We start from the raw sequence: 13,544 nt of genomic DNA, 5'->3' as shown, positions 1-13,544 counted from the left end.
CGGAGTTATAAGTCCAGAATTATCTCCCCTTGAATTTGAGAAAAAAATGAAAATCTTTTAACATTTTACCATAACTTTTGCAATATTGAAGATAGCAACTTCATATTTGGCATGCATGTGTATCTCATGGAGCTGCACATTTTGAGTGGTGAAAGGTCAAGGTCATCATTCAAGGTCAAAGGTAAAAAAAAAATCAAAGCAGCGCAGAAGGGGACATAGTGTTTCCGACAAACACATTTCTTGTTTGTTTACATATAAAGTTCTATCCTTTTGAAACTTCAACAGATGTTTTATATCATCAAGGGCCAGAACCCCATTGAGAGTGAAGAAAATTTGTCCATCTTATTGTTGAAAAGGAGCCATTTGAAGTTTAAATTTACGTTTCTTGTTTATGCGATAAATTTCCCATTTTGGGTCTGTTTATTCAAAACTTACTTAGATTGTTCATACTATCAAGGGCTTGAGCCCTATTGATTCCAGCCAGTAGAGCGATTCAGGCCCTCATGGGCCTCTTGTTATACTTGGAATACTCGCTAACTATCGTAAGGGTAACTCTGGTTGGCTTTTAAACGGAATTATGGCCCTTTTTTGTCTTAGTAACTTTGAATATTTTGTTAAATTGTGTGTTTCGATCCACTTTACTTCTAAAGTATCAAGGCTATTGCTTTCAAACTTCAAATACTTTCTAACTATCATGATGTTACTCTACCTAGCCAGTTGAATTTGACCTTTACCTTTGAATGACCTTGACTCTCAAGGTCAAATTAAGAAATTTTGCTTAAATTGCCATAACTTCTTTATTTATGATCACATTTGATAAATACTTTGACAAAACAACACTTACCTGACATACCACAATGGACTCCACCCAAACCATCCCCCACACTCCACCCTAGAATCTCCCCCCCCCCCCCCCACCCCCCCCCCCCCCCCCCCCACCCCCCCAGGTGAGCTATTGTGACCGGTCTTTGTCCGTCGTCCGTCCGTTAACATTTGTTCGTAAACACTCTAGAGGGCACATTTCTTTTCTGATCTTCATGAAACTTAGTCAGAAGCTTTGTCCCAATGATATCTTGGTCGAGTTCGAAACTGGCTCATGCCGGGTCAAAAACTAGGTCACTAGGTCAAAAAAAAGAAAAACATTGTAAACACTGTAGAAGTTACATTTCATGCCCAATCTTCATGAAAGTGGTTTTGGTCCGTTGAAAAACATGGCGCCAGTGGGCGAGGCAGTTTTCCTTATTTGGCTATAGAGATACCTTGTAAACACTCTAGAGGCCACATTTTTTGTCCGATCTTCATGAAACTTGGTCTGAAGATTGGTCCCAATGATATCTCGATCAAGTTTGAAACTGGGTCATGCTGGATCAAAAACTAGGTCACTAGGTCAAAAAAAGAAAAACCTTGTTAACACTGTAGAAGTCACATTTCATGACAATCTTCATGTAATTTTTTCAAAATGTTTGTCTTAATGTTATGTTGGTTGAGTTCAAAAGTGGTTCTGGTCCGTTGAAAAACATGGCCGCCAGTGGGCGGGGCAGTTTTCCTTATTTGGCTATAGAGAAACCTTGTTAATACACTAGAAGTCACAACTTTTGCCCAATCATCATGAAAGTTGGTCAAAACATTGGTTTTATTGATATCTCGGACGAGTTCGAAAATGGTCCAGATCATTGAATTTTTATGCCCCTGGATTGTATGATCAGGGGTACATTGTTTTTGGCCTGTCTTTCTGTCTGTCTGTCTGTCTGTCATTCTGTCCCAAAACTTTAACCTAGGTTAAAGATTTGCAATATTGAATAACTTTTGCAATATTGAAGATAGCAACTTGATATTTGGCATGCATGTGTATCTCATGGAGCTGCACATTTTAAGTGGTGAAAGGTCAAGGTCATCCTTCAAGGTCAAAGGTAAAAAAAAAAAAAGGCGCATTAGGGGGCATTGTGTTTCTGACAAACACATCTCTTGTTCTCTATATGTATATAGTGAAAGCATGTGAACACTCTAGAAGTCACATTTTTGGTCCAATTTTCATGAACTTTGGTCAGAACATTTGTTTCCTTGATACGAGAGTTGAGTTCAAAAATGGTTCCGGTCAGTTGAATAACATGGCTGCCGGGGGGGGGGCAGTTTTCTTATATTTGTATAGTAAAAAAAGCTTGTTAACACTCTAGAAGTCACATTTCTTGCCCAATCATCATGAAACTTGGTGAAAAGATTGGTTTTACATATATCTCAGATGAGTTTGCAAATGGTCCCTTTCGGTAAAAAAAACATGGCCGACAGGGGGGGTGGGGCAGTTTTCCTTATGTGACTAGAGAGAAACCTTGTGATCGAACACTATAGAAGTCTTATTTTTTGCCTAATCATCGTGAAACTTAGTCAATACATTGGTTTTATTGATTTCTCTGACAAGTTGGAAAATGGCTCAGATCGGTGAAACACACTTTTTAGCTCACCTGATTGCTCAGGTGAGGTTTTAGGATTGATCTTTTTCCGCCGTCTGTCCATCCACATTTGGTTTGTAAACACTCTAGCATTCACACTTCTCAAGCATTCTTTATGAAAGTTGCTGAAAGATCTCAGTCAAGTTTGATAATGAGCAAAATCACATAATTAATGCCATAATTATAGCCCTTAGATTGTCCAAATTTTCATTATATTATACAAAATCCTTGTAAACACTAGAGGTCGCAATTTTGTTTCAGATTTTATGAATCTTGGTCAAAAAAATTATTTTTGTTAGCAAAGTTTGATGTTTGGTAAGGGGGGTCAACTCAAAATATAGGTCACCAGGTCAAATCTTACAAAAACAAAAACACTCCATACGCCAGAGTTTTGGTTCAATAATGATGAAACTTGACCAGGATGTTTGTCTCGACAATGTCTAGGTCAAGTTTGAGGTTAGGTAAAGATTGAATGAACTGACTCCTCTGAGGTGAGCGAACTAGGGCCATCTTGGCCCTCTTGTTTCTTATTTGTGAAAGATCATCTATTAAATGACCACACCCCCACATTATACCCCCCTCTCCATGATGGCTTACGTTATACTGTCAAGCACCTGAATAGATGAGCACACTGTCCTCTGACAGCTCTTGTTACTTTTCATATTTTTTCAGCGCCCTTATATTTTCAGATTTTTATTTTATTAAATAAATAAACTTCTGCTTTTCTATTATGTACTTGACATTTGGACCGGCAACATAGCATTTTCAATCGGACCGTTCTTAAAAACGTCAGTCTGGTCAGGAACTTTTAAGAATGTCTGGTTAATGTTTGTTTTTTTGGCTTTTGTAATTTATATTGATGTTTTATTAATGTTACATTTATTTCTCATCAAACTGAAATATTTTTCTGAACATATTTTTTTATTATTTTGAAATCAGATTTCCAATTTAGTTAAACAATATACAGTCAAAACTGAGAAGTCAAGGGAAATGGTCAAAGTAAACGTTGTCAAGAGGTGACCGCTGTTCTTGGATTACTACTTTTTAGATGGTCTGTTATTAGTATTGCTACGTCGTCTGCACACAGTGTAAAACAAAGGCTCATTGCCAATAACTAAGCATACTAAGATAAATAACTTCTATTGAATAATGCAGAATAATATCTTATAAATTGATTTAATTTCATACCTAATTTTTAACTAAATCTATTACTTTATCAACGATAGAATTGTTGTTTACTCTTGCATCCTGTTCATTCAGTAAATCCGACAGTTTGTATTACGTTCATTGGGAGATATTTTTAAATAAAAGTTGTAAACAAGAATAAACAGCGGATTCACTGTCATAAACTGAGTTCGGTATAACAGTATTGTTCTCATTCAAAGAAAAAGACGCTGAAATCTTTACAAACAATCCTCTTTTGTTATTGCCTAAAGTTTGTTATGAAAGCTGCAATTCAAAGTCTGTTTTGCCTTAATAGACGATCACTAATCCTTTAATCGCCTTCTCATAACAACACTCGCAAGCTAAGTGTTGTTTTTAACACATTATCAGTGATAAAGATCTATTGACTTTGTCACGTGCTTATTCTGTACAATTGTGACAGCAGGCGATAATGATAAATTGCTACTAATACTATATGTCACGCTTAAGAGCCAAGTAAAATATACATGTAAATGATTAATAGAGGGCACATACGTGGATATTTCATGACAAGAATGCAACTTTTTCATGCATGAGGGGTCTGCAATTGCTGCAAATGTTTTTCTGGATCATTTTCATGCTGCCATCAAATTGTATTATGGAGTCACAAACAGGTTTTATTTCTTAAACAAATGTTTTGTCTTTTAAAATACAATATTTGCATTGTTTTAAATATTGATCAGATCTGCCTAAGATTTTTTTTACATAAAATAAAACTACTTTTATGTTCATGTTTATTTACAGAGAATATGTGCTAGAAATCGACAAGAGAAAATCAGTTCAGACATTTGACAAAAGTGAATATCATGACTTTTGTGTCAAGGTAAGGACTTTGATTAGATTTTATCTTTTGCAGTGATGATGTTTTCATCTTATATATGTTACTATGAACACTTATATATTTCACATTTTCAGTGAGAAAAGTTGAATGAGAGGAAAATAAGTTGGTTGTATTGTAAACATTTCACCATTTTTAGCTCACCTGAGCACAATGTGGTCATGGTGAGCTTTTGTGATCGCCTTTTGTCTGTTGTGCGTTGTGCGGTGTCAACATTTGCCTTGTTAACGCTCTAGAGGCCACATTTATTTTCCAATCTTTATGAAATTTGGTCAGAAGATCTTGGATGAGTTCGAAAATGTTTACGTTTTCTTGAAAAACATGGCTGCCAATGGGCGGGGCATTTTTCCTTATATGGCTGTTTATGGTGATAGTAAAATCTTGTTAACACTCTAGAGGCCACAATTATTGTCCAATCTTTATGAAACTTCGTCAGAAGATTCATCCCAATAATATCATGGACGAGTTCGACAATTATGCCAGTTGGTTGAAAAACATGGCCGCCAAGGGGCGGGGCATTTTTCCTAATATGGCTTTAGTTAAACCTTGTTAACACTCTAGAGGCCACATTTATTTTCAAATCAACATGAAACTTGGTCTAAAGATTTGTCCCACTGATATCTTGGTCAAGTTTGAAAATGGTTTTGGTTGCTTGAAAAACATGGCCTCCAGGGGGCGGGGCATTTTTCCTTAAATGGCTATATATGGCTTTAGTAAAACCTTGTTAACACTTTAGAGGCCACATTTATTGTCCGATCTTCATGAAACTTGGTCAGAAGATTTGTCCCAATGATATCTTGGACAAGTTTGAAAATGGTTGTTTGAAAAACATGGCCATCAGGAGGCGTTGCATTTTAATAGCTTAATTACGTTACCTGCTATCATATTGCTTACTTACTCTGAAGGATCGTAATTTATCCGGAAACTTTCTGTCCAAAGAATCCCACACTTTTCATAAACCCGTCGGTCAGGTCAGAACGGTCACATAGTGCTGTGTAGCCGTGTAACCAAAACGGGATATTACCCAGAAATCAATCTTATTCCGGATGCGTTATACAAAGGCCAACATTTTTGTTATTTACTTAATTGTTGCTTCTGTTTCGCTAGATTCTTCTGTTTTACAGAAAAGACAAGTTTTTTAATTGTGTTAAAATATTCTCCGTATATATATCCGATTATTTCTGTATTGTTTTGTGTTTTTGTTTGTTTGTTCAAGGCAAAATATGCCTCAAACACGTGGTTCATGTGGCCACATAAGAGCAGCATGGGACAACCATGATAGCTGCCTTTTGTGTGCTGGATGTACCCAGGATAACTGCTGCCCTTTCTGTGAGCATTGGTCTGTAGATACCCGGGCCATCAAGCGTCCACCTTTCAAGAGTCTTAGACGCAACATGCATAGTTCAGGTCAAAGAAGGGAAAGTTCCGTTTGTCGTGACTTTTCCCCATACGATCTTGACCACATGCCATCAGGAGGTGCCATGCATCGGTCCTTGCCCGGTGACAACACCGGACAAAATTTGCCCGGTCCGTTCATCAGGAATGACCAGATGACCGGTCCGGAGACTTCACCGGTCACCGGTCAACATTGACCGGTCCGGTCACCGGTCATGCTATGACCGGTGTCGTCACCTGTCACTGACCGGTCCGGTCACCGGTCATGCAATGACCGGTCATTGACCGGTCACCGGTCATGCTATGACCGGTCATTGACCGGTCCGGTCATGTAATGACCGATCCGGTCACCGGGTACTGGTCTCTGCCACAGACCGTTCGGGTCATCGTAGATGTTGACACTACCTTGTCAGTACTCCACAAAGGTACACGCAGCCGCGTTTCTACTGTGAGTCACAGACATAAAGGCGTAGTGTCTGATGTTTCCGGCTACTCCTCCACCTCGGGCTCGTCGTCGTTTGACTCATCGTCTACTTCAACTAGCCCTCGTCATTATCGGAGTGGACGTCGTTCACGCTCACCAAGTGTTTCTCGGCGTAGATTGCCTCGTAAAGAGCGATCACGCCAGCGCTCTGGGAGACGTTCGATCAGGAAACATCATTCCCAGCGCTGCCGAACAGTGTCTCGGCTTCGCAGGGATAAGGGACATAGACCTTCCTCTTTTAGGCGCTCTCGGACTCCTAGGTCCCTTAGGCGATCCTTCTCTGAGGAATCTAGTGACACCCTTCCACGTGTGTCGGCCTCTATTTTGGCCTCAACACACACTTCAGCTGTTCCTACAACCACTGAGCATAATATGTATTCAAACATTAGTTTGCATACATATCAGGCTCAAGGTACAGGGGTTAATCTAACCACTTCGGCTGCGTTTTCAGCCCCACGGGTCTCTTCCACATTGCATAGAAGTATACCCCGGGCTGCCGCTACACCATCAAATCCCAATACTTTGTGGATCCAACAGTCGCCGGGAATCTTTGTCCCTTTTTCGACTGATCCTTTACCAGCGACCGCTGGTATTCAAAGTGAGTCTGCTGACTTGATCTCTGATAGACCTAACTCACCAGCTATATCTTTGATGGTGCCGGAAAACGATCCTCTCATGATAGAAGCGGATGAATCTAGTATTCCTACTTCTGTCTCCACCGGTTTCAATCAATCCAATGCTCCCGCAGACGGTTCGATTGAGGCGGGTTCGGAGTCTAATGAGGCCGAACTTTATTATTTGGCCTCCATCAATCAGGTTTACAAACTAATGTTCAATACCTTAGATGAGGACTTCTGCCCCCGCCCTTCCTTGTCTCTCACAGGATCTGCGGTTACCGTTACAGAACAGGTAGCCCGCAGACGGGAGCCCGGCAGGATAAGTAAAGCGACTTCCCGAGTGGATCTCCACCTTCCTATTGGCTCTTCCACAATGGCTGTATTCCAGTCACTTGAGCCAGCCAATAAGCCTTCGCCATCTCCATGGAAAGCCCCTAAGGAGCTGACGGAGCCTAAACAGATGGACGGCGGGAAAAGTTATAAGGCCCCGGTACCCGACCCTTCTACCGGTTTGGACCTTTCCAAACTTCCGGTTCCTGATGCTGACATTAGTAAGCTGTCTCTTACAATGCCTTCATCATCTACCCATACAGCAGTCCCTCTTTCCCTGTTGGAAAATTGGGAGCTGAGAGAACGCCGTTCCATAGGTCTGGCTAACCAGCTAGATCTCATGGCAGCCACAGCCTTAGACTTGGTTTGGGAGCTCTCTGATTCAATCCCAGAGGAGCTCCGTGCCTTGTTGATACACCTTTCACGTACTACGCAGTGTTTATCACACAATGCTGCGTCGTCTATGTCTGAGATGTTAAGGCTTTGGAGAGACCTCATCCTCTTTTCCTTGCCCAATAATTTCCTTTTGGAAACAGGCGTCAACTCCCTTCGAACTGCTCCACTAACAGCAGATTCTCTTTTTGGAGGGAGGATACAGTCGGCACTTACTGCTGATCGTGAAGATCAGATACATGCCTCCTCAGCTAGGAGCAACTCTGGCCAGCGCCCTGTGGTTTTTAAGCGCCCTGCTTCTAAGCCCCCAGGAGCCCCACCGGCCAAGAACGCTAAAAGGGACAGTTTCCCTACTAAGCGTCCGTCTGCTCCACGTCAGCCCACAAATAGGCCTCCTTTACAGAACAGAACATCTTCCTATCGGAAGCCGTCTGTAAACCAAAATTGGAGTAAGGGCAAACCCAATGCGGCCAAGAAGTCATTTAATCCTTCTTCCGGCAAGGGTGGACCTCCAAAAGGTCATACCCCTTTCTACCGCCACAACCTCCGATGCCGGAGGTACCAGTCGGGGCCAGACTTATGCACTTCGCAAATCGATGGCTCCAAATAACTTTGGACGCGTGGGTTCATTCCCTGTTACACAAGGCCTCACTTTTCAATTTGAAAAAAGGCCCCCACTCTCTCGCGTCCCAATAGATCTGGTATCTCCGCATCCACAACTTCCAGACTCCATTCTCGGACTCCTGGAAAAACAGGCAGTAGAAAGGGTTCACGACCCTTGTTCTCCAGGATTTTACAGTCGCCTTTTCCTTGTTCAAAAGAAAAGCGGCTCCTGGAGACCAGTCATAGACTTAAAAGTGTTCAACATGTTTCTAGTCAAACCTTCTTTCAAGATGGAGACTCCTGCCTTCATTTGGCGCTCCATCAAACCCATGCACTGGGGGGTTTCCTTGGACCTGGAAGATGCATTCTTCCATGTTCCTATCCATCCCAACTACCGGAAGTACCTGTGCTTCTCCTTTCGAGGCCAGGTCTAACAGTTTCGGGCGATGCCCTTTGGATTGGCCACAGCTCCACGAGTTTTCACCAAACTCATGGCCGCAGTGGGCGCACACCTCCGATTACACGGGGTTCAACTGCTTCAGTATTTCGACGATTGGCTCTTACACCAGCTCGATCGTCCACTGCTTCTGCTACACCTAGAGTTCTCTTGGAAGGAGCTCCTCTCTTTAGGACTCCTTCTCAATGCAGCCAAGTCAGACCTCATTCCCTCTCAGGATTTCATATTCTCGGGATCAGACCTCCTTTTGAAGGTCAGATGGGTGCTGTCCCAATCTCATATCACAGCTCAAGATTTCCTCTCACTCAACAGTATCCTGAGCTCTGTAGCAGACTTCGTGCAGTTGGGACGTCTCTTCCTACGTCCTCTTCAGCACTATCTCTCAGCTCGATGGAAATGGTCTCCAGACAATCTGCTAACACAGATTCCCATCCTTCCGTCCTTAGTCCCCCACCTTCAATGGTGGCTAGACGAGGAGACCCTGTTGGCAGGAGTACCGCTTCTTCCCCCGCAACCTTCTTTACATCTCATAACGGATGCGAGCATGGAAATTTGGGGCGCTCACCTGGAACCCCGCAGCCTGACATTATCAGGATTGTGGTCTCCTCAGGAGTCTCACCTGCACATAAACAATCTTGAAATGCGAGCAGTCTTTCTAGCTGTTTCTCAATTCCAATCACATCTTCGGGACTCCTGTGTGATGGTATCGACAGACAACACATCAGTGGTGTCTTACATCCAGAAATAGGGCGGTACACACTCTCACTCCCTGTATCTGGAAACAATGAACTTACTTGTTCTTTGCAAGAGCCTCAACGTCTCTCTCTTGTCCAAACACATACCAGGTCGTCTCAACGCCCTGGCGGACGGTTTGTCTCGCAAACACCAGTTACTTCCATCGGAGTGGACACTTCATCAGGAAGTGGCCAACCAGATTTTCCTCACATTCGGTTATCCACTGGTCGACCTGTTTGCGACCAGAGACAACCACAGACTTCCTCTGTATGTGAGTCCAGTGTACGAACCAGCAGCGTGGGCGGTAGACGCGCTTTCGTTCGATTGGAATCAACTGGACGCTTACGCTTATCCCCCACCCATTCTAATTCCCCAAATCTTAGGGAAAATCAGTGTGATCTCTTGCCGGATCCTCCTGATGGCCCCTTGGTGGCCCAGGAGATCCTGGTTCAACGACCTTCTCGGTCTCCTGTGCGAATTTCCCAGGGAACTCCCGCACAGGTCAGACCTCCTATCTCAGAGAGGCAGACTTCACGTGGATCCAGACATGTTCCACTTACACGTCTGGCTGTTAGCAGGCAATCCCTGCAGAAGAAACGCTTTTCTGTCAGGGCTTCAACGCTCGTTGCCTCTGCAAGGAGAAAGTCCACCAGAGCAGTCTATGATGCTCGCTGGAAACTCTTCTCTAATTGGTGTGTTTGAGGGAAAATTGATCCCCTCAATCCCTCTGCTAGACGCATAGCGGATTTTCTAATCTATCTCTTTGATGATAAGAAACTTTCTCTTAGCTCCATCAAAGGATACAGATCTGTGCTTTCGCATACCTTGGCTTTTCGTAAGTCATCACAAGTCTGTGCTGACCCAGCCATTTCGGAACTGATCCGAGCCATGGAACTTAAACGTCCTGTGTCTCGTTCTCTTACCCCCAAATGGGATTTGGCTTGTGTTCTTGGATCGCTTATTAAAGCTCCCTATGAACCCCTTAATCAGGCTTCTTTACAGTTCCTAACCTGGAAGACTGTTTTCCTTCTTACCATGGCTTCATCCAAACGTAGAAGTGAAATTCATGCTCTTTCTATCGAAGAAAGCCATCTTCGTTTTGATTCCTCCGATGGCTCTGTCACTTTGTTGTGTCAGCCAGGATTCCTTGCTAAAAATCAACTTCCCTCAATGGCTTCTAAACCCTTCAAGGTCCCAAGTCTTTCTAGAACTTGTGGAAATGAAGATGAAGATAGACTCCTCTGCCCTGTTAGGTCTTTGAAGTTCTATCTTAGTAGAGTTAAGTCTATTTGAGGTTCTCGCAAGAGACTCTTCATTCCCTTAAAAGGGGGGGGCGATGTGTCTGCGGCTTCTATTTCCCGTTGGGTAGCCTCGACTATAAAAAGGGCTTACTCTTCTCTTTCATCAGGGGATTCATCCCTTTTTAAGATTAGACCGCATGAATTACGAGAAATGTCGGCTTTGTGGGCGTATATTAATCATACCCCACTCTCTGACGTGCTTCAAGCTGCTTTCTGGAGGAATCAGACCACTTTTTCATCTTTTTATCTTCGTTCTCTGGAGTGCTAACAGGACAACTTGTATTTGTTGGGCCCCCTTGTGGTTGCACAAACGGTAGTATCTTCTACGGCATAGGTATATTACGCTTATCCGTGAATTAAGTTAATACCGTAATAACGAAGATTAGCTGAGAACCCGAGATATGGGTTCCGCTGTGATGGGGATATTTTCGGGAACCTTCTCGCTGCAAAGTCAGCAATATGATAGCAGGTAACGTAATTAAGCTATTAAAACAAATTTTCATAGTAAAATTCATTTTAATTAGTAATTACTTACCTGCTATCGGTAAGTCCCACCTCCCACCCCGCTCTTCGTCTAATATTTTCATATTGTTTATTGGAATAAGAGTGATTTCTGGGTAATATCCTGTTTTGGTTACACGGCTACACGGCACTATGTGACCGTTCTGACCTGACCGACATGTTTATGAAAAGTGTGGGATTCTTTGGACAGAAAGTTTCCGGATAAATTACGATCCTTCGGAGTAAGTAAGCAATATGATAGCAGGTAAGTAATTACTAATTAAAATGAATTTTACTATAAAAATTTGTTTTTGTCCCCTACTGGTTTCACCGGAGGGGACTTATGGTTTGCACTCCGTCTGTCTGTCAGTCTGTCTGTCAGTCAGTCAGTCCGTCCGTCACACTTTTCTGGATCCTGCGATAACTTTAAAAGTTCTTAATATTTTTTCATGAAACTTGCAACATAGATAGATGACAATATGGACATTATGCACGTCATTTCATTTTGTTCCGTCAAAAATTGTGGTTGCTATGGCAACCAAAAAAAAATAATCTGAAAATGGTGGAATTTCTGACAATGGTGGAGCAGGTAGGGGACCATATTGCTTGACAATAGCCTTGTTCCTTATGTGGCTATATATGGCATTTGTAAAACCTTGTTAACACTCTTGAGGCCGCATTTATTGTTCGATCTTCATGAAACTTTGTCAGAAGATTCATCCTAATTATTTATTGGACGAGTTTGAAAATGGTTATGATTGGTTGAAAAACATGGCCACCAGGGAGCGGGGCATTTTTCCTTATATAGTTAAACCTTTTTTACACTCTATAGGCCACATTTATTGTCCGATCATCATGAAACTTGATCAGAAGATTTGTCCCAATGATATCTTAGATGAGTTGACAAATAGTTCCAGTTGGTTAAAAAAAAACATGGACACCAGGAGGCGGTGCATTTTTCCTTATATGGTTATAGTAAAACCTTGTTAACACTCTAGAGGCCACATTTATTGTCTGATCTTCATGATACTTGGTCACAAGAAATGTTCCAATGATATCTTTGACGAGTTCAAATGTTTTTCCAGTTGGTAGAAAAACATGGCCACCAGGGGGCGGGGCATTTTTCCTTAAATGGCTATTGTTCAACCAGTTTACACTCTTTATGTCACATTTATTGTCCAATCTTCATGAAACTTGGTCAGAATATTTGTTTTTATGATATTTTGGATGTGTACGAAAATGTATCAGGTCTGTTGAAAAAACATGGTCGCCAGGGTTTTCACTATTTATGAAAGTTGGTTAGAACATTTGTTCTAATGACATCTTGGGCTGCACAGAACAGGTCAGTCTCTTTAAATCTCAGGTGAGCGACTTTGGGCCTTTCAGGCCCTCTTGTTATACACTCAAAATACCTCAACAATTCTAAATCTTAATCTTGCTCTTTGATGTACCATTTTATACCCCACTCACCCCTGCTATACACCATGTCATTACCTCCCCACAGATCTCTCAGCTGTCCACGGACTACTACAGCCTGATCCCGGTGCAGGGGTACGCATACGAGCGTGTGGAGCCCCTCCGGAACACGGCCACCATAAGACAGCACATGAGGCTCCTCAACACACTCCTAGATATCGAGACAGCTAGTCGCATCATGCTCGCAGCACAACATCGCATTCATGGTAGTTTTTTTTACAACAATTTTTCACTGTTACTTAAATTTGTTACTTTGTTTCTAGATTCACGTTTCATTTCCAACCATAAGATACTGATGAGCAGCAATGAGCATAAAACCTGAACATACTGCAAGCTACTGGTAATTGCAGGCTCTTCTGTTTTTATGCTATTTGCATATACAGTCAAACCTGAGAACAGCGGTCAGTCAAGGGAAATGACCAATGTGACCGTTGTCCACAGGTGACCGTTGAATTCGGATCACAATTTTTAGATGGTTTGTCAGTTGGTAGTATTGCTACGTCTTAACCCCACCAAGTCGTTTGCATAGAGTGTAAAGCAAAGGCTCATTGCCGTTAACTAAGCATAATAACAGAAATAACTTGCGTGTGTACATTGAATAATACAGAATAATATCTTATAAACAAGGATTTAATTTCATATTGTTAAACTGAAGAAATGACTTATCAACGCTACTGTGAGGAACTTACGTTAACCACTCATTGTTATTCCATGATTTATTATTCCGATTGCTTTTAAAAGTGTTGTGTACGCTAGAAAGCTCT

The 13,544-nt window shown here is 42.1% G+C and overlaps 1 protein-coding gene across 3 annotated transcripts in view; it reads left to right on the top strand.

The window, feature by feature from the left end:
* Window positions 1-13,544, top strand: part of LOC127872886 (poly [ADP-ribose] polymerase tankyrase-like) — a 255,395-nt gene that overhangs the window by 207,407 nt on the left and 34,444 nt on the right. For all 3 annotated transcript variants that reach the window (XM_052416370.1, XM_052416369.1, XM_052416368.1), the window contains 2 exons: window positions 4,395-4,473; window positions 12,809-12,986. In XM_052416370.1, coding sequence (XP_052272330.1) covers window positions 4,395-4,473; window positions 12,809-12,986 — 257 coding nt within the window. The remainder of the gene's footprint in view (window positions 1-4,394; window positions 4,474-12,808; window positions 12,987-13,544) is intronic.

Source organism: Dreissena polymorpha, chromosome 3 (genome assembly GCF_020536995.1).
Source record: "Dreissena polymorpha isolate Duluth1 chromosome 3, UMN_Dpol_1.0, whole genome shotgun sequence".
Lineage (NCBI taxonomy): Eukaryota > Metazoa > Mollusca > Bivalvia > Myida > Dreissenidae > Dreissena > Dreissena polymorpha.
This window is presented reverse-complemented; position numbering and strand designations above follow the sequence as displayed.